General features: G+C 40.0%; 1 protein-coding gene across 1 annotated transcript in view; it reads right to left on the bottom strand.

The window, feature by feature from the left end:
- PPM1L (protein phosphatase, Mg2+/Mn2+ dependent 1L) overlaps nucleotides 1-25,616 on the bottom strand; it is a 554,292-nt gene that overhangs the window by 194,335 nt on the left and 334,341 nt on the right. The window contains exon 2 of the mRNA XM_069213236.1: nucleotides 13,120-13,294. Within this exon, the coding sequence (XP_069069337.1) occupies nucleotides 13,120-13,294 (175 nt within the window). The remainder of the gene's footprint in view (nucleotides 1-13,119; nucleotides 13,295-25,616) is intronic.

Below are 25,616 nucleotides of genomic sequence, written 5' to 3'. Positions count from 1 at the left end.
AGCTACTAATTAAAGTTAAAGTGAATAAATGTTTTTTTCTCCTTTACATCTTAACAGTTAAAGGAAACACAAATGCGTACCCATGAAATCACTCCTTCCTAGGTATTACTTTGTACATGCTAACCAATGACTTTAATTTGTAAACCAATCAGTTCCTCTCAGTTTCATCCGTTTAGGTTAAATGAGTTTTAGTCCCAGATCTACGTAGTTGTACAAACAATTAAAGATGTTTTCGTACAAAATATGTGCATAAATACATGATGGTACAAAGCGCGTGATCTTAATATATTTTGCGTTTTTCTCTCTTCATTGAGCTATAAACTAATCCAATCAGTTCCACTTTCTTACAACGCAGGAGGTTTCCAGCAGAAACCCCATTAATTAACCACTTTCGACCGAATTCCTCCTTTCGCGAACAGGCATGATTGCCTTATAGCGGTCGGATATCTCAGCAGAGTCCTAGCTTTCAATAACATGGATCAATTATAGAACATGTTATTACCACTTTAAATGGCGCCTGCTGCCGCTGAGACGCATTTTGTTGCATACAATCTTTTTCATCCTGGCTTTTTTGGATCTACAAACTTCTTGATATGACAGAGGAATGCAGATGCTCGGAGCCAATTGTTCCCTAAGCCTCCTGTGACATCGCATCCACCCTGACATGGCCCATCTCAGATCTAATCTGATGGCTTCAAGGCCTGTTAGTGGATAAGCAGTGACAGTCGAATATGCATTTCGTTCATCTGTCTTATCAAAATGGCGGCTGCAGAACAGAAATGGAAGCACTCTGAACACAATTTGCAGTATGACAGCTCTACAACTAAGTTATCACCAGAGAGCATCAACAAATCGTAAATTTAAAGCACTCAAAAATTAAGATAGCCGCAAGGAGATTATGCAAAACTGAAAAAATTAAGAACTTTTCAGTTTCAGTCAGCGGTACTTTAAAAAAAACTGAAGACCATAATCGATACAAAGCCACACTGATATTTACAGTATCGATGTTATTGATTTTGAAAGCTCTAACAGCTGGTAGGCAGGGGGTGGAGTCATTTCAGGTTAGGGCACACAACTACAGGCCAACCTAAAACTTCAAGGAGCGCGAAATGGAAGGGTCGCTGCCATTTAGCCTCATTGACTTGTGTGGCATTGGTCTACTGCACCCACCTCTGTCTGAAGCATAGAAGCACTATGATGTAATGTGCACGTCTTCTTTTTTTGCTCATATGAAATGTTTTTATTCTGTCTCTAATTGCAGCTTCAGCTAAGACATACACTGCCCTGAACTTCCTTTGTCTTATTGTAATGTTACTCTCGCTTCTCGCTATATCCAGGGGCAGCGCATCACCTTTCAGGAAGGGTGGAGTGGGGAACAACAATAAAAATATATTGATAATTTTAAAAAAGCTTTCCTTTTTCGCCACACCATTTCAATGCACTCCGGTCCTCCACTGCAGGCACAGGCTTCCAGCCTGCCGTGCGTCCAACCCTAACGCTGCTTTCATGCTGCTGTCAGCATGAAAGCCACATTAGGATTGGATTGAGCCCGCAGCCAGGGCGCTCCGAGGCTGCGCAACACTAAGACAATCTGGTGGATATAACAAATATAGGCCAATGAAAGTGAAAAGCACCGTGTTTGGCACTCCCATGCATCCACAACTTGGTGCCCTAACAAGCATCACTATTTTCAAAGAGAGCACTAAAAGGGGCTATTTAAGGAGGTCTTCTTCACCTAGCTTGACTATCCTGTGGGCACTTATTTTCCTTAATGGTGGACCTGCCTCAAACACCCAAAGTTCATTCATGTTGTCTGATCTTCCTAAGGAGCTTCACAGAAGGCATTGTCTTATAAATTATCCACAGAATAGATAAACCTGTTGTTACATTGTGCATTTGACAAACTCAGTGTTGCACAATGGTTGCATAGTTGGTGCATGTGGCATGATGGCTCTGAACACTACCTGCTCAGCAGCCAGGTCTTCAAGTTCAGAAACAAAAGTCAGAGATGCCAGACTTTACTTTGTTCTGTTATAGGAGAGATCTTTTCCAATGATAATTCCAGACCATCTAAGACAAACATTGGACCTATCACTATGAGAGCATTGGCCCTTACTAGAGTCATAATTTATAAGAGTTTTGTGAATCATTTTAAGATGCATGCAGTATTTAAAATCAAGGAATCGTCTGGAGCACCTAGCATAGACTGGCTTGATAATCTAATAAATCTTTTTCCCCCACAGACAAGGAGCACCAGGCCTGGCACATGTGAAGCATTACATACAAATACACATTGACAGCAAAGCATGGCACACTTTAAACCCTATGCAACAACCAAGGTAAATAGGCAGAGATCTTAGCAAGTACGCTGCACCTGCAGGTGATAACATTAATAATACACTCCACCATTTTGTTTTGCAGTGTTTATAGTGTGAACTTGGCCCAAGGTTCATTAGAACACTTTACATGAGCACCAGACTACATCTTATGAGGTTGGATTTATTTCCATTTTTATGCTCAGGGTGGGTATGTGATTTGCACAAAGTCACAGGACGCAAAATGGTTTCCTCAGTTCCAAAGTCAGGTGCCAAAATCATCATGCTTACGCCTAGTTAAAAGTTTGGCATCATTCCCTGTCATATGAATAGAATAGTAGCTTCTCAGGATAGAGGAAGCTACCCTGAAGATGAGTCAAGTGAGCAGCAAGACTGGTGCAATGACCAGCACTTATAGCATTATAAGCAGCTCAAGGAAAACAGCAAGTCAAAGTTGAATTATATGTTAACTTCTTGCTTGCCATGTATTTGCAGACATTTACGCAGAAGTTTAATAGCATGTATTGCAATGTTTAGGTGAAAGAATCGTTCCCCTGCTCCTGTGGGCATCCCCAGGATGCAGCTTCAGCCTCCCTGGAACTGCAACAAATCCTCCCTGGCACATATCACTGAAACACTGTTGCCAACTGGGCAGCAATTGATTACTGAGCAATGGATCTTGGAGAATAACTCTAGGCAAATTAAGAAGTGTTCATTTTGCTCACATCAGTAGCATTATCTCTGGGAAAACTTGTAGATCAAAGTATAAATATATATATGTATATATATATATATATATATATATATAAATATATATATATATATATATATATATATATATATATATATACATATATATATATATAAAAATATCCCATAACTATAACTCGTGCCCCCGACATGCACAGTTTTTTAGTAAAAAATGTTACTGCAAATATTACATATTACATTGATAGTATCAATGATATTATCAAAGAGGATGTCCTGAGTCCAGTAATTTGTGGGGTAATTAGCAGTGCATGGTGAGGGCGCAAGCTATAGTTACCATAGGGAACGAGTTATAGTTACTTAAGGTAACTCTAAATATAACTGGTGAATTTCTATGGTTTTATACGTTTAAAATGTGAGCCTAACTATAACGTCCCTGTAACCTTTTTTTTCAGTGAATTTCTGTGATTTTTTAAAATTTATATACATTTTAATTACTGTACATTAATTCAACCACTGCCGCGCACAGCCTTCGGCCGTTCACAGCAGAAAAATGGCCAAAGGGCCTGACTTGTGTTCAGGCCTTGAGGGCCACGCCCTATAAGCACCCAATCTTGCACCAGGCACAGCTTTCCCCTGTGCGCAGCAGAGGTTGCCCGCAAGACCTGGCCTGTAGCCAGACCATGCGGCCAACCCCCCTAACCACTCAAGCCCGAGCTGTGCACAGCCCTTTGGCCGTGTGCGGCAGAAGTTGGCCGCAGCCTCTCTGGGTGTCAGAATAGGTGTGAGAGGATGTATATGGGGGTGAGAGTGTCTGTCTGGGTGTGACATTATATATATATATATATATATATATATATATATATATATATGACACACTCCACTCGCGGCGTTCTCTTTCTGAACCTGAGCGTCAACGGTGCTATTCCTCATACGCGCGCCATCGCGTATTATGTTACACACTTCTCTTCCGTAGTTAAAGGAAAAAGGCAGCACTTCACGGCCATAACGAGTTTGATCATATTTATTCACCTACAGGGACGCGTTTCGGCGTTGCCGCCTTCCTCGACCTGTGAGCCGCCATTTTGGCTCAGTTTATATACTCCAATCACAATGTGCTCAATTACCATATATCGTGCAAGAACTGTTTTAGTCACAAATATTCACTACATATTTGAAATGAATAGCCGTTCAATACTTCATCTATATACTACTAATATACATTTACTTTTCATGTGTCAATTCCTCAATATTTGTAAAATTTATTATACTATCCCTCACCAATAGTCCATGAACGCAATTAACACTGCTCAATAATTCATCACAATTATACTTCAATGATAATATAAATACTATTGATTCATCTGTGAGAAGCTAGCATCTTTATATGCACTTATTTTCTATCTATGTATACACATATAGAGATAAGACAAATATTCTCCTCACTCCTTAAATATATTGGTCTTCTTGAATTTTCTTTTTTTCTTCAATATAAGTGAATGTACATCTCTTCACTACTATTCAGCCCATTAGGTTCTTTGGTGTCAAATGCCAATATATATTTGGATTCCAATTTTCTTAAATGTTTTTCTCTATCTCCTCCACAAACGTCTTTTTTTACTCCATCAATAACACTATATGTTATTTCCTCTACTTTACCTTCATGTACTTCATGTATATGTCTAGCAACTGGATATGCCTCATCTCGATTTAAAATTGCCCTCAAATGCTGCAAGATTCTTCTATGTACTTGCAATTTTGTGCTGCCTACATACAATTTAGGACAGCTACATTTTAATATATACACCACGTGATCGCTTTTGCAATTATATTTACCTTTGATAGTGTGTATGATTTTTTCTCCTTCTTTAATTAAGCTAATATTCTCTCCATTCTTACAGGCTTTGCATTTTAAGCATCTATAAAAGCCATCTTGTGGTTTGAACCAGTTTGTGTTAGATGTTACATTTCTCACATCACTCTTAACTAGAATATCTTTCATGGATGTTCCTTTTCTGTATGTTATTAAAGGTTTGTTCAATATTTGTTCCCCAATCACAGGGTCACTCTTAAGCATATGCCAATGCTTTTGCAACAACTTTCTCATCTCCAAATGTGCAGTGTTGAACGTGGTTATGAACCTCTTTGTGCCCGATGCTTTGCTTAATCTCTGTCCTGCTCTGTGACGTGTCCTAGATGCTCCTCCATCATGACCGGAGAATTTCTCACTGCTCTTTCTAATATGGGTTTGGAATATCCCCTATCATGTAGTCTGTCTGTCATTTCTCCTTGTACATCTTTAAAATTTTGCTCTGTGCTACAAATTCTTTTGGCCCTTAGCAATTCCCCAAATGGAATGTTGTCTATCAACGATTGAGGATGATAACTGGTAGCATGTAAAATGCTATTACCTGCTGTTGGCTTTCTGTATAGTGTTGTTTCTATTTTGTTGTTAACAATCATTACTTTCACATCTAAAAACTCAATCTCATGCTTGTGGACTTTCCCAGTGAATCTTAGATTGCAATCATTTATGTTAATCTCTTCTAAAAACTGTGTAGCAGTACTCATGTCACCTTTCCAGATTATGAAAATATCGTTTATATACCTTAACCACAAAATGATGTTGTCATTCCATTTATCTAAGGGGGAATTATTAAGAACCAATTCTTCCCACCACCCCATATATAGGTTGGCGTAACTTGGGGCGAAACATGTGCCCATCGCGGTACCTCGTTGTTGCTCAAAAATCTCCTGATTGAAAAAGAACATGTTGTGCTCGAGGCACCATTGTATCATTTCAATTAACATTTTGCTATGTTGGTAAAACTTTATTGGTCTCACACGTAAAAAAATTTCAACAGCCTTTACCCCTAGGTTATGTGGTATGCTTGTATATAATGATGTGACATCTAGAGTTACCAACAAAAATTCACTTTCCCATGCAATATAAAGAGATTCTCCTCAAAAAATCGGTACTGTTCTTCAAATATGAGGCTAAATTCATTACTAGGGGATGCAGAAAGGAATCTATGTATTGGGACACATACTCAAAAAGACTCCCTCTGATAGATACTATCGGTCTACCTGGTGGCTTAAAAGCGTCCTTGTGAATCTTGGGTATCAGGTAAAATACCGGGAGTTTGGGAAAATCAACCTTCAAAAATCTATGTTCATGGTCATCAATTAACCCCACTTTCCTCCATTGTTCCAATTTTTGATCAAACCTAACCTCAACATCCTCAACATATTTCATGTCAATCCTTTTGTAACAAATTACATCATTTAGTTGCTTGTATGCTTCTTCCATATAGTCGTCTGTGGACCAAATCACAACGTTCCCCCCTTTGTCAGAACTTCTGATTACAATCTGTGGGTTCTTTGATAGTTTGTTCAAGGTCTTATAATAACTATTCCTATTTCTTCTGGTTTTACTCATCATCTTATGCCTAAGAGCTTTCAGCCCTTTAATAACGGTATCAGAAAACTGATCAATCATATCTCCACACGGGGCTGGAACAGTTCTGGATTTTGATTTAAAACCTGATGCACCTTCTTGATCTAATCTTATTCCTTCAGATTCCAGTCTCGCAACTAATTGATCCTCACCCAGCTCCTCATTCAAGTCATCCTCCAATGACCATAGCTGTCTCATTAAGTGTATATCTTCAATAAGTAGGTTACCCTTCCATTTGTCAGTTTCATCCTGTTCTTCAAATTCTAGTCTCTCACTAGGTCTATTTGTCTTTCTTCAGTTGATCGTATGTATCTTTGACAATTATAATTTACGTATAAACAGAAACAAGTCAATGCGGCTTTGCACATAATTAAACCCATCAGGTTGACAGTAAGAAAGACCTAGGGATAAGTTCTTGATATCTTCTTCTTCTAAAATAATATCTGTGAGATTGATTATCGTTTTTTCATCGGTCAGTACCGCCTGTTGCTGCGAGTCTTTTTCTCGCCCTCTTCTACATTTACTTCTCTTCCCCCCTCGTCTTTTCTTCCTCTGCCTCTTCCTTTTATTCTGTTTGTTCCTCGCCATGGTCTGTGATTGGTCCTGCGATCTTTCCTTAAAAAATCAAATTCATCCTGTAAAGAAGTATGGGTTTTGAGATGACCCATGTCTTCAAAATCAGTGTCAGAGCTTTCACTAATATCTGTTGATTTCCTGCTTTCTATGTCCATTCCTCTAGAACTTCTTTCATTCCCTTTCAGTCTTCTCCAGTAGTCAAATTTCTTTGCAAATGTGTAGATCTGCCCAGTTTGGTAGTCAATCGTATCATAAAGCAGGAAATCAACAGATATTAGTGAAAGAGAAGTAAATGTAGAAGAGGGCGAGAAAAAGACTCGCAGCAACAGGCGGTACTGACCGATGAAAAAACGATAATCAATCTCACAGATATTATTTTAGAAGAAGAAGATATCAAGAACTTATCCCTAGGTCTTTCTTACTGTCAACCTGATGGGTTTAATTATGTGCAAAGCCGCATTGACTTGTTTCTGTTTATACGTAAATTAAAATTGTCAAAGATACATGCGATCAACCGAAGAAAGACAAATAGACCTAGTGAGAGACTAGAATTTGAAGAACAGGATGAAACTGACAAATGGAAGGGTAACCTACTTATTGAAGATATACACTTAATGAGACAGCTATGGTCATTGGAGGATGACTTGAATGAGGAGCTGGGTGAGGATCAATTAGTTGCGAGACTGGAATCTGAAGGAATAAGATTAGATCAAGAAGGTGCATCAGGTTTTAAATCAAAATCCAGAACTGTTCCAGCCCCGTGTGGAGATATGATTGATCAGTTTTCTGATACCGTAATTAAAGGGCTGAAAGCTCTTAGGCATAAGATGATGAGTAAAACCAGAAGAAATAGGAATAGTTATTATAAGACCTTGAACAAACCATCAAAGAACCCACGGATTGTAATCAGAAGTTCTGATAAAGGGGGGAACGTTGTGATTTGGTCCACAGAGGACTATATGGAAGAAGCATACAAGCAACTAAATGATGTAATTTGTTACAAAAGGATTGACATGAAATATGTTGAGGATGTTAAGGTTAAGTTTGATAAAAATTGGAACAATGGAGGAAAGTGGGGTTAATTGATGACCATGAACATAGATTTTTGAAGGTTGATTTTCCCAAACTCCCGGTATTTTACCTGATACCCAAGATTCACAAGGACGCTTTTAAGCCACCAGGTAGACCGATAGTATCTATCAGAGGGAGTCTTTTTGAGTATGTGTCCCAATACATAGATTCCTTTCTACATCCCCTAGTAATGAATTTAGCCTCATATTTGAAGGACAGTACCGATTGTTTGAGGAGAATCTTTGATATTGCATGGGAAAGTGAATTTTTGTTGATAACTCTAGATGTCACATCATTATATACAAGCATACCACATAACCTAGGGGTAAAGGCTGTTGAACATTTTTAACGTGTGAGACCAATCAAGTTTTACCAACATAGCAAAATGTTAATTGAAATGATACAATGGTGCCTCGAGCACAACATGTTCTTTTTCAATCAGGAGATTTTTGAGCAACAACGAGATACCGCGATGGGCACATGTTTCGCCCCAAGTTACGCCAACCTATATATGGGGTGGTGGGAAGAATTGGTTCTTAATAATTCCCCCTTAGATAAATGGAATGACAACATAATTTTGTGGTTAAGGTATATAGACGATATTTTCATAATCTGGAAAGTTGACATGAGTACTGCTACACAGTTTTTAGAAGAGATTAACATAAATGATTGCAATCTAAGATTCACTGGGAAAGTCCACAAGCATGAGATTGAGTTTTTAAATGTGAAAGTAATGATTGTTAACAACAAAATAGAAACAACACTATACAGAAAGCCAACAGCAGGTAATAGCATTTTACATGCTACCAGTTATCATCCTCAATCGTTGATAGACAACATTCCATTTGGGGAATTGCTAAGGGCCAAAAGAATTTGTAGCACAGAGCAAAATTTTTAAGATGTACAAGGGGAAATGACAGACAGACTATATGATAGGGGATATTCCAAACCCATATTAGAAAGAGCAGTGAGAAAAGTAGAATCACGCACTAGAAATTTGCTTCTATTCTCCGGTCATGATGGAGGAGCATCTAGGACACGTCACAGAACAGGACAGAGATTAAGCAAAGCATCGGGCACAAAGAGGTTCATAACCACGTTCAACACTGCACATTTGGAGATGAGAAAGTTGTTGCAAAAGCATTGGCATATGCTTAAGAGTGACCCTGTGATTGGGGAACAAATATTGAACAAACCTTTAATAACATACAGAAAAGGAACATCCATGAAAGATATTCTAGTTAAGAGTGATGTGAGAAATGTAACATCTAACACAAACTGGTTCAAACCACAAGATGGCTTTTATAGATGCTTAAAATGCAAAGCCTGTAAGAATGGAGAGAATATTAGCTTCATTAAAGAAGGAGAAAAAATCATACACACTATCAAAGGTAAATATAATTGCAAAAGCGATCACGTGGTGTATATATTAAAATGTAGCTGTCCTAAATTGTATGTAGGCAGCACAAAATTGCAAGTACATAGAAGAATCTTCCAGCATTTGAGGGCAATTTTAAATCGAGATGAGGCATATCCAGTTGCTAGACATATACATGAAGTACATGAAGGTAAAGTAGAGGAAATAACATATAGTGGTATTGATGGAGTAAAAAAAGACGTTCGGGGAGGAGATAGAGAAAAACATTTAAGGAAATTGGAATCCAAATATATATTGGCATTTGACACCAAAGAACCTAATGGGGTGAATAGTAGTGAAGAGATGTACATTCACTTATATTGAAGAAAAAAAGAAAATTCAAGAAGACCAATATATTTAAGGAGTGAGGAGAATATTTGTCTTATCTCTATATGTGTATACATAGATAGAAAATAAGTGCATATAAAGATGCTAGCTTCTCACAGATGAATCAATAGTATTTATATTATCATTGAAGTATAATTGTGATGAATTATTGAGCAGTGTTAATTGCGTTCATGGACTATTGGTGAGGGATAGTATAATACATTTTACAAATATTGAGGAATTGACACATGAAAAGTAAATGTATATTAGTATTATATAGATGAAGTATTGAACTGTTATTCATTTCAAATATGTAGTGAATATTTGTGACTAAAACAGTTCTTGCACGATATATGGTAATTGAGCACATTGTGATTGGAGTATATAAACTGAGCCAAAATGGCGGCTCACAGTTCGAGGAAGGCGGCAACGCCGAAACGCGTCACTGTAGGTGAATAAATATGATCAAACTCGTTATGGCCGTGGAGTGCTGCCTTTTTCCTTTAACTACGGAAGAGAAGTGTGTAATATATATATATATATATAAAAACTAAATAAATGAATAATGGTGGCTACCATTTTTTGTTTTTGTCGCGATCCTGCGGGAGTCCAGTGGGATCTTGTGGTAAAAAACAACATTTTTTGTTTTACATTTTGGAGTAAATTCAGAACCCAACTATAACCCCCCTGTAACCTTCGGTTTTTTAAGTGAATAGTCACAAAACATTACGAATTGCCCCCAAGCACCCGAACAGAGGCGTTGTGTGGATTTCTCATGGATTGCTGCCTTCTGTGTAATCTCTCCAATTCCTCCCCTCCTCTGAGTCAAAGAAAGGCCCTGGCACGCTTTAAAGTGCAAAGTTTACTGGTACTCTGTGCTGTGATAGAAACAACGCGTTTTGGATAGCATAACATCAGGATTTCTGATGCCATTTTATTTTTTGCCACTAAAATTGCGAGGGCATTATCCTGCTGATACACAATGCATCAGCCAAGCACTACTTTTCCTTGGGGCACAAACATTGTGCAGCGGCACCTCCACTCTTTGCTCCAGCCCCGCTGTTTATTGATGGGCCCACAATTTTCCGATGAGCACATGCATGCATATCTTAATGTTTAATGAGCTCCCATTTAGAACTTTTTCTTATACAAGATATAATATAAATAAATAGATTGATTAAAGAGGTTGACAGAGGAATATAACTATTATATACCATTTTGGAATTCCACAACCTCACCAATCTTGTTCAAATTTTAATAACCCCATAAGAAATGAAGTAGGAAAAACAAATGCTACTGTCACAGCCAGTTTTTTTCACATTTTATAGGCCTTCTGCTAAAGAAAAGAAAGTTGTTGCAAATGCGTGCCTCGTAAAACATTTCCTTCATCACAACATAACAGTTACAAATGTTCCTGCAAGAAGCTGCAACGGAAACAACTTTAATGTTCCAGAGACCTTGGTATTATTGTCAATTACAGACTGGCAGCTTAGGCCACTTTCTCCAATAAAAATGTACTTTCCAAAACATCCATTTTCTAGTAATGAAAATTCCAGCTTGCACACACAATGTGATTTTACGCACTGGCCCCAAAGGCATAGAGCGACTTCTCTTGTTTGAATGGTAAGGCCATACTCTAACAAATGATCTGTATTAGTAGCCAGTTAAAGGGCACTGCATCCTTTCAGAACTGGCTGACATCCAGCTGGCCTGTCACAGGCAATACACAAGAAGCAGTGTGATAGAGAGGGATTAGATTATAAAATGGGACACTAGAGAGAAATCGCTACAGAATGCATTCACGTATATTACACAGCAACTTACAAAGAAGTTTGCTTAAAACGTTATCCAGAAATGTACACAGATCAAAGGTCATGTGAACATTTAGGTGGTAATAAAAATCCCCTGATGTGTAGATAAAGCAGTAAATTATGTATTGGACGATTCTCCAACTGGAGGGGAATCTTGCGGCTTAATTACCATTCCCATATTATCCATACGGAGGAGGTATTCCTGCCTGAGGATTCCCCAAAGTCAGCCAAAGGAGCATTTATTATTTCCTCCAGAAATGTGAGAATTTTCCATTAGCTACGAAATATAAATAAGGCTGTTAAAATGTTTGCCTCAATCAGCCAAGAGGCTCACATGAATTTTAAGCTCTGATCCAAAATAGAACCAAACAATTTCCTAGGACCGCGAGAATATGAAACAAATTCATGTTTTTACTTTTTTTGCCATTTCTTTTATCATGAACGTAGTGAGTTTGTCTTTCCTAGTGCAATAATTTGCTTTTTTCCACAGTGTTATTAATTTATCAGTTTATGTTATCCCTTTTTCCTTCTTTTCTTCTTTGTTGTACTCATGTTTCCTAGGGCTCCTCTCAAACATTGAAAGAATGATTCTAGTTACAGTCACTTTGTTACCATCCACGTCTCTAATAATTTTAATATTTGAAATTCTACATCATAAAGGAGTTCGCTTAGGTGATGCAATCTGTATTAATGGAACCAAGTTGCTGGAACATTGTCCATACTGAAAATGTAAAAAAAGGAGGTTTCTACCTGAGTAGAAGCTGCACTACTAAAACGCCTTAACACAACTCTATATCATCAAAATGTCTGAAGATAGTGGAAGCAACATTACATTTGTAGTAATAATAATAATAACAATGATGAGAAGAATAATTTGTTTTTAAATACTTCAACTCTTAAACACAACAGTCTTGCATGTAATAGGTGTGGTAAATAATCCTCATGTTATTACCCCTGGAATAAGGAAATGTTGGGTTGGCTTGGTTGGGGTTCAACTTTTAGACTCTCAAGTCACTCACATATATTTCAAGGTTTGCAATCAACTAAACTATCTTGCTGGCATTGTGTTACCCAATGCCTCTTTTATAATGATCATATTTAACTCTTAATCTGGACTTGCAATCCTCTTTGGTAAATTCATATTGAATCGTTGCTCGTTTATTCATCTTACTTAAATTATAAAGGCTTGAATTAGAGTTTTGCAAAGGCATGACTGCCACAAACGCAATGGATATCTTTTTCGCCCTATTCGAAGTGTATTATATCCTACGGCAATCGTAATAAGGTGGACGGGATATCCTTCACGTTTGTGGCAGAGTATCAGTCAGAGACACTCTAAATCAGGACCTAAGTCTGTATCACAGTCACATTGCCGTAAAATAAAACACTGCCAAACGCATAAAGGTGTCATTCATATTCTTCAAAAAACAAACCTACCTGCTTCATCATAGGACCCTGTAAGCTTCTGTAACATTTCACGGTCAATTGACAAAATCTGCTGTTCCAGGATGCTCTGGTAGGACAGGACGCTGTTTTCTTTGTCCTTCTCATAATCTTGGAGATGATGCTTGAGGACTTCTGGTAGGTGGGTCTTGACATACTCAGCTGCTGACTGTAAAAAAACAACAACAAAAACACTTAGTTTTAGAATGCTCTTTTGCTCATTTGTATCTCACTTTACCATAAGATCAGTTCAAAGTTTCAAAGTCAAATGAAAGCCCATAAAATATTATTGTTATACAATCAGTTCACATGTTATTAAACATTACCACCTCAAATTGCATAAAATGATACAACTGAACCAGAGGGTCAGACCAACCAGCAGAATGCTTATAGGTGAAAGTAACAGTGATGGGCATGTTACAAATTCGAGAACTAGCATGGCAGACTCAGTCTTCCATCCTCCCAAAGGTAGGAAAATTGAGTACTGTAAGTGGGTGATAATAACAATTGATACTTACGGTTTTTAGAAAATGCCAAATGTGGTGTGACATGCTACTTAAGAACAAGTTATTATTAATATTAGTTCTAAAGGGATGAACCAAACAGATGTGATTTTGTGATTAACGATTAGTGCTCAACCCCATGAATTTCCTACTCTAAAAATATAGAAACATCACCAATGCACAGCATTTTATTGTCATAATCAGTCGTGTGCCTGAGTCCAGTGATGGCATAAGGAAAAGAGCTGATTTGATAGTTTTGAAATTATCTAATAATAAATTGGCAAACTAAATATGTTTCATGGGTAGTGGTTCTTTTATCGTGCACATCTGCCTCTGGCATTGCCTCATAGTGTTCTACATTCATTACCAGGCTGTAAAGGTAGAGCCAATCTATTTATCCAAAACTCCACTACATAGTCCTGAGTGGTGGGTGCCAGCGGTTGGCAAGGTGATGGAGGGGATCTGTTAATAAGGACCGGATTCAGGACTTGGCAAAGGATACAATGTCACAAATGTGATGAATATCCCGCCCGTCTTATTACAAGTGCATTTATATCCTAAAGCATTTGTAATAAGGCGAGGGGTGGAGTATCCATCCGCCAAGCTCTAAGTCAGGCAGTTAGTCTTATTTTCTTCAACCTGTGGTATGGTATACAGGACACTGCACAGTCCGTGTACCTTTTATTACTGCTCCACTTTTAAAACTACAGGAAAAGATTGAAACAAAAGATATTCTTGCAAGGTGGGAAGCTAGTTAGAGAAATAAAGTGATGAGGTTCCAGGGTCTGTCAGCCCATGCCACGTAACCATTGCATCAGACTCAAAGTCCAGAACATTTCACCATTCTCTCTCAACCTCGACACAAAAAGTGTTTTCTCGATTAGTAAGCATTATTAGTCCTGCAGCTTAGACTGGGGGAAATGTGGTAATACCACACGTTTACCATTCATTCTAATTTGAACTCAGAGAGTTGTATGTATGCCCACCTACATTTCACCGAACATTTATCAGAGGGGTATCTGCGGGGTCTGTGTTATAATTTCACACAATGTGTAAAACTGTGAGTTTGTGCTGGTCTCCGGACTACTGGCCCAATTACAATCAGGGTCGAAGTATGACGACACAGCGGTCATAATGTCAGAGGATGACCTGCGTAGCTTAGCAACCACTGTTTGCTAAAACAAATGGCTAAAATGTGAAAGTTACATATCTTATAGCACAAATGAACCAATCAGAGACAACAAATCTTTTTTAAACAATAGGGAGCTAGCCTATGTTTGATGGTCTACTTACAAATCGAGTATAAATCGCCGAATGTTAAATTGCTTCCGAAAAAGAAAACATGCTTTGTTTTAGATGGCTCCGATTCTCACTATATAACTCTGGAGACAAGGGAACCGTCAAGAACTGTCACTTCTCCAAAATATAAAATACCGGTTATTTTAAAGGAATGAATAGATTGGGGACATGCAGCTGATGGAAATATGTTAACCAATTGGTGGGGTTTAGCTAATGGCAGCAGGTGAACTTTTCAAGTCCAGAAGCACAAATTCCATTGAGTGTGCTAATACATGTAGAGTTGTGTGTGAATTTGGATTCCATTGTATGTACACACCGGTGCTTCAATGTGTGTTGGACTGCACGTATTGGGTGCTTTGATTTCGGGGGTCTGCATGCACAAGTTACTTCATAGCTGCATGTGTGGCTTTGCGTGGCCCATCTGGGAATTGCATGCGGCTGTCAAATAACGGTATGGCGGGTTTGCCAATGATTGCTCTCTGTGCTTCTCTGCAAAATAAGGATCTTCATCTCGAAGGGTCTCCTGACAGCAACTGAACCAGATTTCAGGCTGGACACATGGTCTTTCAGACCCAAATTATTTATTAGTAACCGAGGCAGCGCGAAGACGTTCGGTTTACTATCTGGATATCTTGCAGACAATCAGCATCTTCATGCTTGAGCAGAACAAATCTTTGACCAGGAAAGTAGTAATTATATAATATTTGACAGGTTGCCAATAGGTCCAGGAAGGACAATGGAATTAGTCAATCCCAACTCTGTTTCAATACAATCACTGACGTTAACGATTCTTTTGAAAAATGAAAATGCATCATCTTTAACTGAGAAGTTAGAAACAGAAATCTCGCTTTGTTATTCATCAACACAATAGTAAAAAAAAAAAAGGTAGAACCACAATTAGATCAGTTTCCACAAATCTAAGCGGACCCAAATCTCACACACTCTTAAAATATATTGGCACTCCGGGTCATGGCTGGCTGAGGGACAGTGTTTTATAACAACCACTGCTAAAACTCAGGGTGGTCATTTGATTGTCTCCATTCGTCCAACTTACATCTTGAGAAGAATCATAATCCTGCAGGAAGAACTTGATATTTTCAACATACGTGTGGTAAATTCCTTGGCGGGAAGGTAAATCACAGTGGTAAAGCATTATGTTAAGTTAAAGAGAAAGGCGTCATATTGGAAAGGGGGATGCGTTGCCATTCATAATATTAGCAATTAAAATGTGATGCCTCACATCTTGCACACAATAGTACAATCACAAAATACACCGCAACACATGCTGAATTAAATAGTACAGTATTGTACCAAACACAGCTCTACCAACTCACAAAACAATTTGGAAATCTGCACTTGCAGGATTATGACCTTGCACTGCAAAGAATTCACAGTTTAAAGAATTCACAAATTTGCCAAGGCTATGCCCGGAAACATGTGACAGCTGTAGATTTCCAGGTCTCCTCCTGAAAAACTTTTGTGAATTCTGAAACACGACCATGCAGAGACTTTTCATAATTGTAAATAATACACAGCTATACATGGATTGAGTCTTCCCCGGTGCTCAAATACACTTTTTATCCTCCAAAGTAAAAATATTTTGCCCTATGGAGAAACTCTTCACCTACATCCCTGCCATCATGGAAAGTGTTATGTCCCTATATCGAACATGAAATGAGATTTACTCCTGCCAGAGGCAGGAGTAAATCTTTGGCTAGTTCAAGGACGGAAATGGATCAAAAGAAAGTTTGTGAAAGTTTATCAATTTCAAGTTCATAAAAAAGACCTAGAACAGCTAAAAAAGAAGAAAAAAAAATCGCCCCCTCCACGCTGATATCAGACCAGCCCATCAGGCATGGCCCGTATGCCCTTGCTGAATGTCAACTTAGTATTTGCATGGTGTTCTAAAGAAAAAAAATGGGTTAGGGATTTTAAGGATGGCCACAAATGCTTAAATGCAAACCATTTATAGATAGGGATCCCGGTTTTATGTCACATAGGCCCTCATTACGACTTTGACGTCTTAAGACCACCCATTTAAGACTGATTACCGATTCTTGCCTGAAATTGGGTGGAATTCCAACACCAATTGTGCTGGCAGTCGGCAGTGAAGAGGCAGTTCCACTGCCGGCACCATCACGCCAAAAGTATGCTGCACGCTGTATTACAACCCATAATACGGCGTGGCGGTGTCCTGATGGCGGGTGCTGCCGGCGGTGGAAGGGCCGGGACCCGTCACCTCCCAGACGACCTTATTGACGGATGAGATAAGTGGATCGTCCGACAGGGGAGAGGAAGGGTGCGTGTGGGCGTGTGTGAGTGGGTGTGTGAATGTCGTGAATGCGGAGGAGGGTGGTATTTGTGGGTGCCTGTCTGCATGTGTGAGTGATTAATTGTGGATGGGGTGAGGGGTGTGTGTGTGAGTGTTTATGGATGGGGAGGGGGGTGAGTGCGTGTGTGCGGGTGTGAGCAATTGAGTGTGTGAGTGCGATTGAGCGGATGGAAGGGGTGAATGTGTGTATGCATGTTTATGTAAGTGGATGAGGGAGGGGTGAGTGTTTGTGTCAATGAATGGGGAGAGCGGGTGAGTGCGTGTATGCAGTGCAGGGGGTGTCAATGTATGCGCTAGAGGGGCGAGTGTATGCGTGAGTGCGGTGTTTGTTTATGTACGTTAGTGTGGTGCAAGTGCGTGGTTGAGTGGGATGTGCTTGTGTGTGGCAGTATGTGGGTGCATGTTTGCATGTATGTGGATGTGTGTGCGAGTGTATCCTGGCAACAGGAATGCTTATTCCTGTCATCAGGATGCAAGACGACCAGCTTTTTCTGGCAGTGTGACTGGCAGAAAAACTCTGACGGTTTCCTATGTTGTAATACTACTAACAGTATTATAGTGTCCGCTGTGCTAGAGGTTCTTACCTCCAGCCCAGTGGACCACAGAAAAGAGGCGGGATGGGCAGAGTATCAGTGGTTTGGCTTCGATCAAACCGCCAAACTCTTAATTCACGGTCTTCAATGCCGACCCATCAGCTGTGAGACCGCCACCGCATCAGGGTCATAATGAGGCCAATAGTCTTTTTTTTTAAGTATTCAGTGTGTATTCATCCTATTTATTTTTTGCTCATTTTATTTGCCTTCCTTCGTAATTATTTAGTGTTTAGTGTAAAAAGCTGCAACTAGTATTTACACATCTAACAAATAAATGCACACTTATGCTTCAAAGTATAACAGGTTCTATACAATATAATACACTCATCTGAAAATAACATTGTAGAACACCATACTCGTCTTCTTTCTAAATCCATTAAAATTTCTTTAAGAATCACTTTCCTCCTCCTTTAACACCGTTACCTGTCAACCTGCACAGCTAATGAGCTGGACGTCATGATACATAACTGAAAATCATTGAAAAGACAACCGATTTCCGTTTTTACTGTATTTAAAAATAAAAGCATGCGGAAAAAAGAGATTTTATTCTTTTGATAACTGTGGGCTTTATTTATAGCATGTCATTTATTTCTCATGATGTGTTCAGCGACAGAAGCAACAGTGTCATTTCCTCAGATCTGGGTACCCTATCTTGCCCATGAATGTCATTTTCATGCAACCTCATCATTATGCTACTGATTGTTTTTCGGTTTAGTCTGCATAGCAGTATTCATATTTCAAGTAGCTGAAATCTGGGTACAACACTTGGTTAAATAAATCATAAAGAACAGCCTCATTTTCTGATGCTGGATGCGAAGTGTCATTAAATGGGCTTCAAAATCAAACCTCGCACATAATTTATTTCTCAGAATAAATCACATTACTTTTAATCAAGGAAGGAATCATCAGAAAGCGCAAATGAACTTTATGGAGTACGAAATTATTTTCACTGCTAGCTATCTTTGCTAATAAGTTAATTAGCAACATTTTAAAAAGCACGTTAAATAAGTAGCATTGATATCTTGTTTTTATGCATACTCATTTCCAATCAGAAATATCGAGAACACTGCATGTGTCAGCAGCGAAGGTTCAACTCACTGAACCATCTTGCCAGCCTATGTATGTTCAATTGAAAATAATGATTTATAATAATGACAATTAATAAAAGACATACCAAGACTGCCTGGAATTCCTGACATTAACACATTCTCAATTCAGATGTAGTGTTTGCTCTTCGAATCTTTTTAGCTAGACTGTTCATTGCAAACCGCACAATTTTCCGTGAAAAAAATATTTCAACACTAATTTCTTGAGTCAAGGATTTGTCATATCCTTGAAAGCAGTTTAACTATTTCTCTTTGCTGTCTTCTTTTTTGCAAAGGCCCACCATGGGCCCTTTCCTAGTCCACCTCCAGAATTTATATCCTCCAGCAGATGTATTCTTTTCGAAAGGCGCACAGAATTAGAAGCTATAATACAAAAATGCCATGTCACTTCACGTTCCTGGAGAACCAACAAACCCTGTCAGGCTGTGCAGCACTCTAGAAATGCTCTTAACTACCAATGGGTTACACCACTAACACTTCTTACCATAAGCAAAATGGTTGATTCCAACTACAAATTGATGCTACTGAGAAGGCTTTAACACCACAGGTCAAAAGGCATTGCTTCTCTGCTAGACTACAGATGTCCTCAAAAAAGTGCTGAAGCAGTCATTGTAAATTCAGGGAAAATTATCTACCCAACCCTCCATTAATGAAAACATCTCTACTCGGACTCCGCGGCATTCGGTCCTCTAGCTAATTTTGTTTAACTGATACAAGTCCATCTACTAAACTCTTCGGTGACTACCACCTGGGATTCCACAAGCTGACCACTAATAAACACATTCAGTCTACTACAATCAGGCTGTAGAGGTCTCCAGAATGTTGATGCACTAGTGACAATCTAATGTTCTGCAAATCCCGACACAGTAAACATTACTCATCCACCACACTGTTGCATAAATTGCTCTGTCACTTGCACAAAGCCTGTAAACACTCTACATTTCTCGTCTTGGTGACTGGATTGTTCTACTCGGCCTGGCAATCTCTCACTTGGGTAACTGCACTGGTATCTATCCTGTGTTTTGCCACAAAGCTAATTCTAAATATATGCAGCATTTTGGAAAACTGAGTTGTTTCAACCATGTTAGCTATCCAAACATTTCAAATCATCTTCATAAAACTGTGGAATCTCAAAGTGTCAATGTTTTGGTGGAATATCAGTCCACATGCAAAGTTCAAAGTTAGAAACTATCATGGACAGCAGCTGTGTCTTGAACACGCCTACAGAAATATTACAAAAGGATAAAGACCCATCCATTTTGCTTGGCCAACAAACCATAACACCACAACTGGTTGAGGACATGTGATATAACTATCCAGCTTTGGCCCTGTACAGTGGGGGCTGACCGCAGGGCCTGTGACCAACCCTCTATAACTGCCCCACTCCAGGTCTCGCACAGCCTTTGGCCCAACGGGGCAGGGGTAGGCTGCATTATGGGATGGAAGAGTGAGAGAGCGAGAGAGATAGAGAAAAAGAGAGAAGTTTTTTAGGCTTTCTTGAATGATACACTTAAATGAGATATTTCCAAACAAATTAAAAAATAAAATCTATTTTATCAAGTAAAGAGAGTGATATCATGTTTTGGGATGTACTTTAATTTATTTCCAACTTCATTTATTTAAAGGACGGAAACAAACACTGACACATCTAGCCTTAAACTCTCAACATTGTGGTGCTGGGGTCTGACCTTAACCACTAGGCCACAGGTGACTCTTTCCCCTGCAATATCATCACATAGCTAGGACCTTGAAATCACATTCTCTCTCTCTCTCATCCATACTGGAATGGAATGGGGGGGGGAGGGAAAGAGAGAGAGAGAGAGAGAGAGAGAGAAAAAAGAAAAAGAAAGAAAGTGACAGGACCCTGGGGGGAGAGCTTCAAGGCTCCCTCAGTCCAAGACTCTCCATGTCTTGCGGGAGATGGCTTTGCTTCCTCAAGCAGGGAGCTGACTGATAAAGCAGCTCTCTGCTTGCACACGCAATCTTTTCATCTGTTTCCCTGCCTGCATACTTGCAGATGAAAACTCTGCTTTCTGCATTCCCCAGGGCCATCTATGGCTCCATGAGGGGAACACGCTGCCCCCTTACATCGTTTAATTTAGCCTCAGGGAGACCCAGCGGGCCCACCCACATACATTTTATTGACTGCCCCTGCTATATGTTTAGCTCAGGGGAGGCGGTGGATTCCCAGGGCTGTGGGAGGGGGCCACGCAGGCCCCCCTTCATTAATTTAAATGCATTTGCTCTGGGAGGCGCCAGTCCCCAGGGCTCAGGGGGCCAGTTGCACTATATAGCACTATGCACCGGGGAGGTTGTGGTCCCTGGGGCTTTCATAAGCCCTAGGAGGGGGTGAGCCCATGCTCCCCCTCCTTTTTTTTTTAAACAATGCCCCTGGAACCTGGTCCACATGGGAGCTTTATTAGAAACAAGCATGGGAGACAACGCTTGTTTTTGTTTTGCAATTTTTGCAATGAATTTGCAAATTTTGCAAATTTCCAGTAACATTTTTCGAAAACAGTCGTACCCTGTCCCCTTTTCATTTTTTTAAAGTTTATTTTTGAGACTTGGCTGAAGCCAAGTCTCAAAATGGCTGCCAACTCTTCCTAGCTGAAGTTTTGGTAGCCTGTCGGAGCTCTGCATTTCCCTCCAAGAGCTCGTTATTCTTCGCAAAGTCGTCATGGAGGAACTGTGCCCCCAAAATATACATGCCAGGCCTGCTCTTCATGCTTCGTTGATGGTTGTCTGAGGCATTGCTCTGCTCCTCACGGACTCCCACCGCCAGAAACAGGACTCTTGCCATTGGAATGAGAGAGCAACTTTTCAGCGGGACTAACCTGGTCCCTGTATCCTAAACAGACTCCATTGTGGTCTACCAGAACTTGTGACTTTCTCCTGGTCTCACACACCCGCAGTGGTGCTTTCGGGTTCTTGGTACTAGTTTCACAAATTTTTCGAATTGCATATCTCTGGTTCTACTGATTGGATGTTTGTCATTTTGGTCTTGATTTATTTATTACATTTTGCTCTATCTTTCTACATTGGCGTGGTATTTTTCTTGTGCTGTGTTTTAACTTTATTGCAGTTTGAAGTACTCCATAAATACTTTTCACGTTCCCTCTAACATAAGCTTAACTGCACTGTGTCAAGCTACCAGAGAGCTGCACACAGGTTAATTTGGGGTTTGCTTGTGCCTCACTTTGACAAGGATTGACAAGGATTGTGGTTGCTGCTTGAGTGGGGTTTCACCTCTCCAACCAGTAACCCAAATTCTCATAATTATGTTCCTCTTAACTTGGATCAGCTAACGTGAAGGAGGGTACACTGAAGGATGATCTTTGGGTTGTTGTTGTGGAGCCTTTGCAGGTCAGCCTACAAAGAAGGTCACTTTTCTGATTATCAGAGAGGGGAGATAAGGTTACCCTTTCTGGTCATCACTGGATTCCGGCTTTTATGTTGTTCACAGCTACTGGAAGAGTTGCAGGAAATATTTAGTTGTTTCGAGTTGTCTGGAGTGCATTTACTTGGGTTCTGTATTTTGGTTTAGACTGAGAATTTCAGAACCCACATCCATGTGCTGTGTGTGTGCCTGGAGTTGTGCTTTCCACTGTTAGGGTAGTGGATCAAGTGCAAGTTGGCTGGTCATTGTTCCATCACTGGTAACAAACATTTATGTATATTTTGGGTCCTTGCACACTGTGCAGAGCAATGTACAATTAAAATACATATGCAGATGATATAATGCTTACACTGTAATTGTTTTTTGCACAGAAAACACTATCTCAGACTTAAGGAACCCATGCATGGCCATACACTGCCATGTGGATGCCCAGACATGGGTCCCAAATGTCACTACCACAGGATAAAGGTTGTTGATGGTCCTGTCAGGGGTCGGTTGTGTTCGCACACAGCATTGTAGAAGTTCCAGTTGTCCTCTTTAGTGTGGGCCAAGACTGATTTGCATAAGCTTGGTTTCCAACTGCAGTGGCACAGTGAGCAAGAAATGATGGACTAGACATTGGCCTACAGTAATTACCAGAAGCTTAGTTTAACTGAAGCTTTCCACTCATTGTTTAGGTGAGGTCTCACCAAAGGTTTAGGTTGTAAAACAGCTTCAGTTTTGGTGCTAGATAAATTAATGATGACAACATTCCTTTGGCTGTTCCTGCTGCCTTGTGGCACTGTTTACACTTTTAGGTGCCTAAAGAAGGTATTAATCGCCTCTTTTCTACTCAAAATGAGTTAGTGAAAGGAGAAAGTTGGCAGGTTACAAGACAAGTTTCAACTGTTAAAGTTGGAACAAAGTTACAGAAGTAATATTGGGAAAAGTTAAAATAGAAGGTTGAGTCGTGGATTTTGTACTGCGGATCATATGCCAAAAAACAATAGTCTGGTAATAACGCCCCTGCCAAAAAATTTGATTTTTGTTGGACCTCCATAATTTTAAGCACATAATGAAAATGAAATTACCACTAAAAATAAGTCTTGAAGCCCTATTGCCAACACAATACTGACAGAGATATTGACCCTGGTCACCACCAAAGGTTAATATGTCCTCTCAGCTTTGGGCAACATTCAGAATAACAGACATACGGAACTAAATTCCTGATTGTACAAAGTATGTTTTTTGCATAACAACAAAAGGTATGGGAGCCTGGTAACAATCGGTGTGGTGGAGAAGCAGTGTTTAATTTGTGCTTGTCATTTCCGGTGCGGTATTTATTTGCCTCAAGCATTATCTGCGAACATGAGACGCATATGGGAAAGACGGAGGAAGAAAAAAACGAAAAAGCGTCACAAAGGGAGAAATCAGAAAGCTGCAAATGTGAGCTGAAGGGGCAGGGAGAGGCATTAAATGAATTGAGGATTACGCTGCCTCAGTATTCCTTGCTCGTACATATAATTGCAGCAGTCGTGTGTTTAAGAGAAGGGCTTTGGGAACCGGCACCTTTTTATTTACAAATTAAGCACTGTGGAGAAGTATGTTATGTTATTTCACAGACCAGGACGTAAATTCAAACTTTTATTTAACTGAGATCCTCATTATAGTTTATTAACTCGAGGTAAGTGTACCCAATCCGGAGACTGCCTTAGGCAGATTGTGTGATTTACTGCTTGTTCATTTGTATTTATCTTCTACTCCTATTTTCTGATCACACAAGCATTAAATGAGTTCCAAGTAAGCTCCAGTGAATCCATACAGATACCAGAGTGAAAAAAACGAATGAGAATAACAGCCAAGTGTTACAGATCCCTTTAACTATTTCTGGAGTTGTTCTCAAGTTCTAGTGAATATTTTCACCAGTAACATCTTTTGTTGATTCACCAAAATGCCAGGGGTCCCGAAAGAGACATCTTGGTTTCTGAGACTCCAGATTCCATTACAGGGTTGATCATTTGTTCCACCCTTAGCCTCTGAATAGCTGCCTTTTTGCTAAAGAGGGGCCAAGGAAAGAGCAAGAACCTCTGACTCCTATAGCCTTGTGTACTTTCTGCTTTCTTGAGCTGCTGAGGCCAGGAGAAGCAAGGGATCTTGGGGCACCAAAGAGCAAGTCACGGGTAGCTGTAGTCATCCATGGCTACCATGGTCGACCCATCATTTTGGGCAAAGGTCAGCATGACAGAAACTCACCAGGTCAAGGACAGACAGCCAGGCTCTCTAAAAGTGCTAGTGCACAGGCACCTGACAACCTGAGCCAAGATTTCCCAGGCGGCAGATTTCACAGCCCTGAGGGGAGTGGCCTCATCAGCCCAGCTAAGCCCTGTGAGGTCGTCCCCCTCATGTTGAGCTGGAGCATCACCAATAGAGTCAGCCCTGGACACTTCAAGTTTAAGCTCAAAGTGGCCAACGTTGATTATCAAAGAAGCGATGTCACAGACTGTCATTGGACCAGCAAGTCTCACTGACCTCACCCCACTTTAGGAGGAGTTAGGGGAGGTCCTCCTCTCATAGGCAGTCCCATGCCAAGGTTAGCCTATGAGAGAAGGCTGTGGGATCTACTATTTTCCCATTCTTTCTCCAAAGCCTTTAGTTTTTTCTGTTGCCTTCATGCTTCTCCCTTCTGCCACCCACTGCTCCAACAATCACCAGTAAGTGCCTTTTGAACGTTTGGGTGTGTGTGTGTGTGTGTGTACCAATCTGTGTGCATCTGCACACCTGTAGACAGGTGTGTGCAAATGTGTGTGTGAGTGCTTATGAATGGTGGTATGAGTATGTGTGCGCTTGTGAATGAATGGGTGAGAGTGCTAGTGGATGGGTGGGTGTATGTGTGTGGCCACTTGAGAGGAGCTGGGTGGATGTGAGGGTAGAAGTGAGGATGCACATGTATGCCCGTCTATGCCCACCCCACTATATGCAAAAATGACGAGCCTCCACCGATGCTACCCCCATTTCACACCTGTGCATGTTTTGGGCTGAAGTCAGATCAAACGCTCTTTTTTTTAGCCTTAGTGAAAAGAAGAATGTCTGTTTTGACTTCATTCCATGAGGACCAGCGTAACACCCTGTGCTGAGGCTTAAACATTGGTTTATTTCTAGTATTCCACCATAATCGCCGGCCACATCATTTCTTCTCAGACATCCCTTGGTCTCTTCTCTTTTTATTCATTCAGTGGAGCTCATGGGCACCCACATGTGCTACAGGCAAACACTGCACGCATT

This window comes from Pleurodeles waltl, chromosome 11, assembly GCF_031143425.1.
Source record: "Pleurodeles waltl isolate 20211129_DDA chromosome 11, aPleWal1.hap1.20221129, whole genome shotgun sequence".
Lineage (NCBI taxonomy): Eukaryota > Metazoa > Chordata > Amphibia > Caudata > Salamandridae > Pleurodeles > Pleurodeles waltl.
Note: the sequence above shows the minus strand (reverse complement) of the source record. Positions and strands in the feature narration are given on the sequence as shown.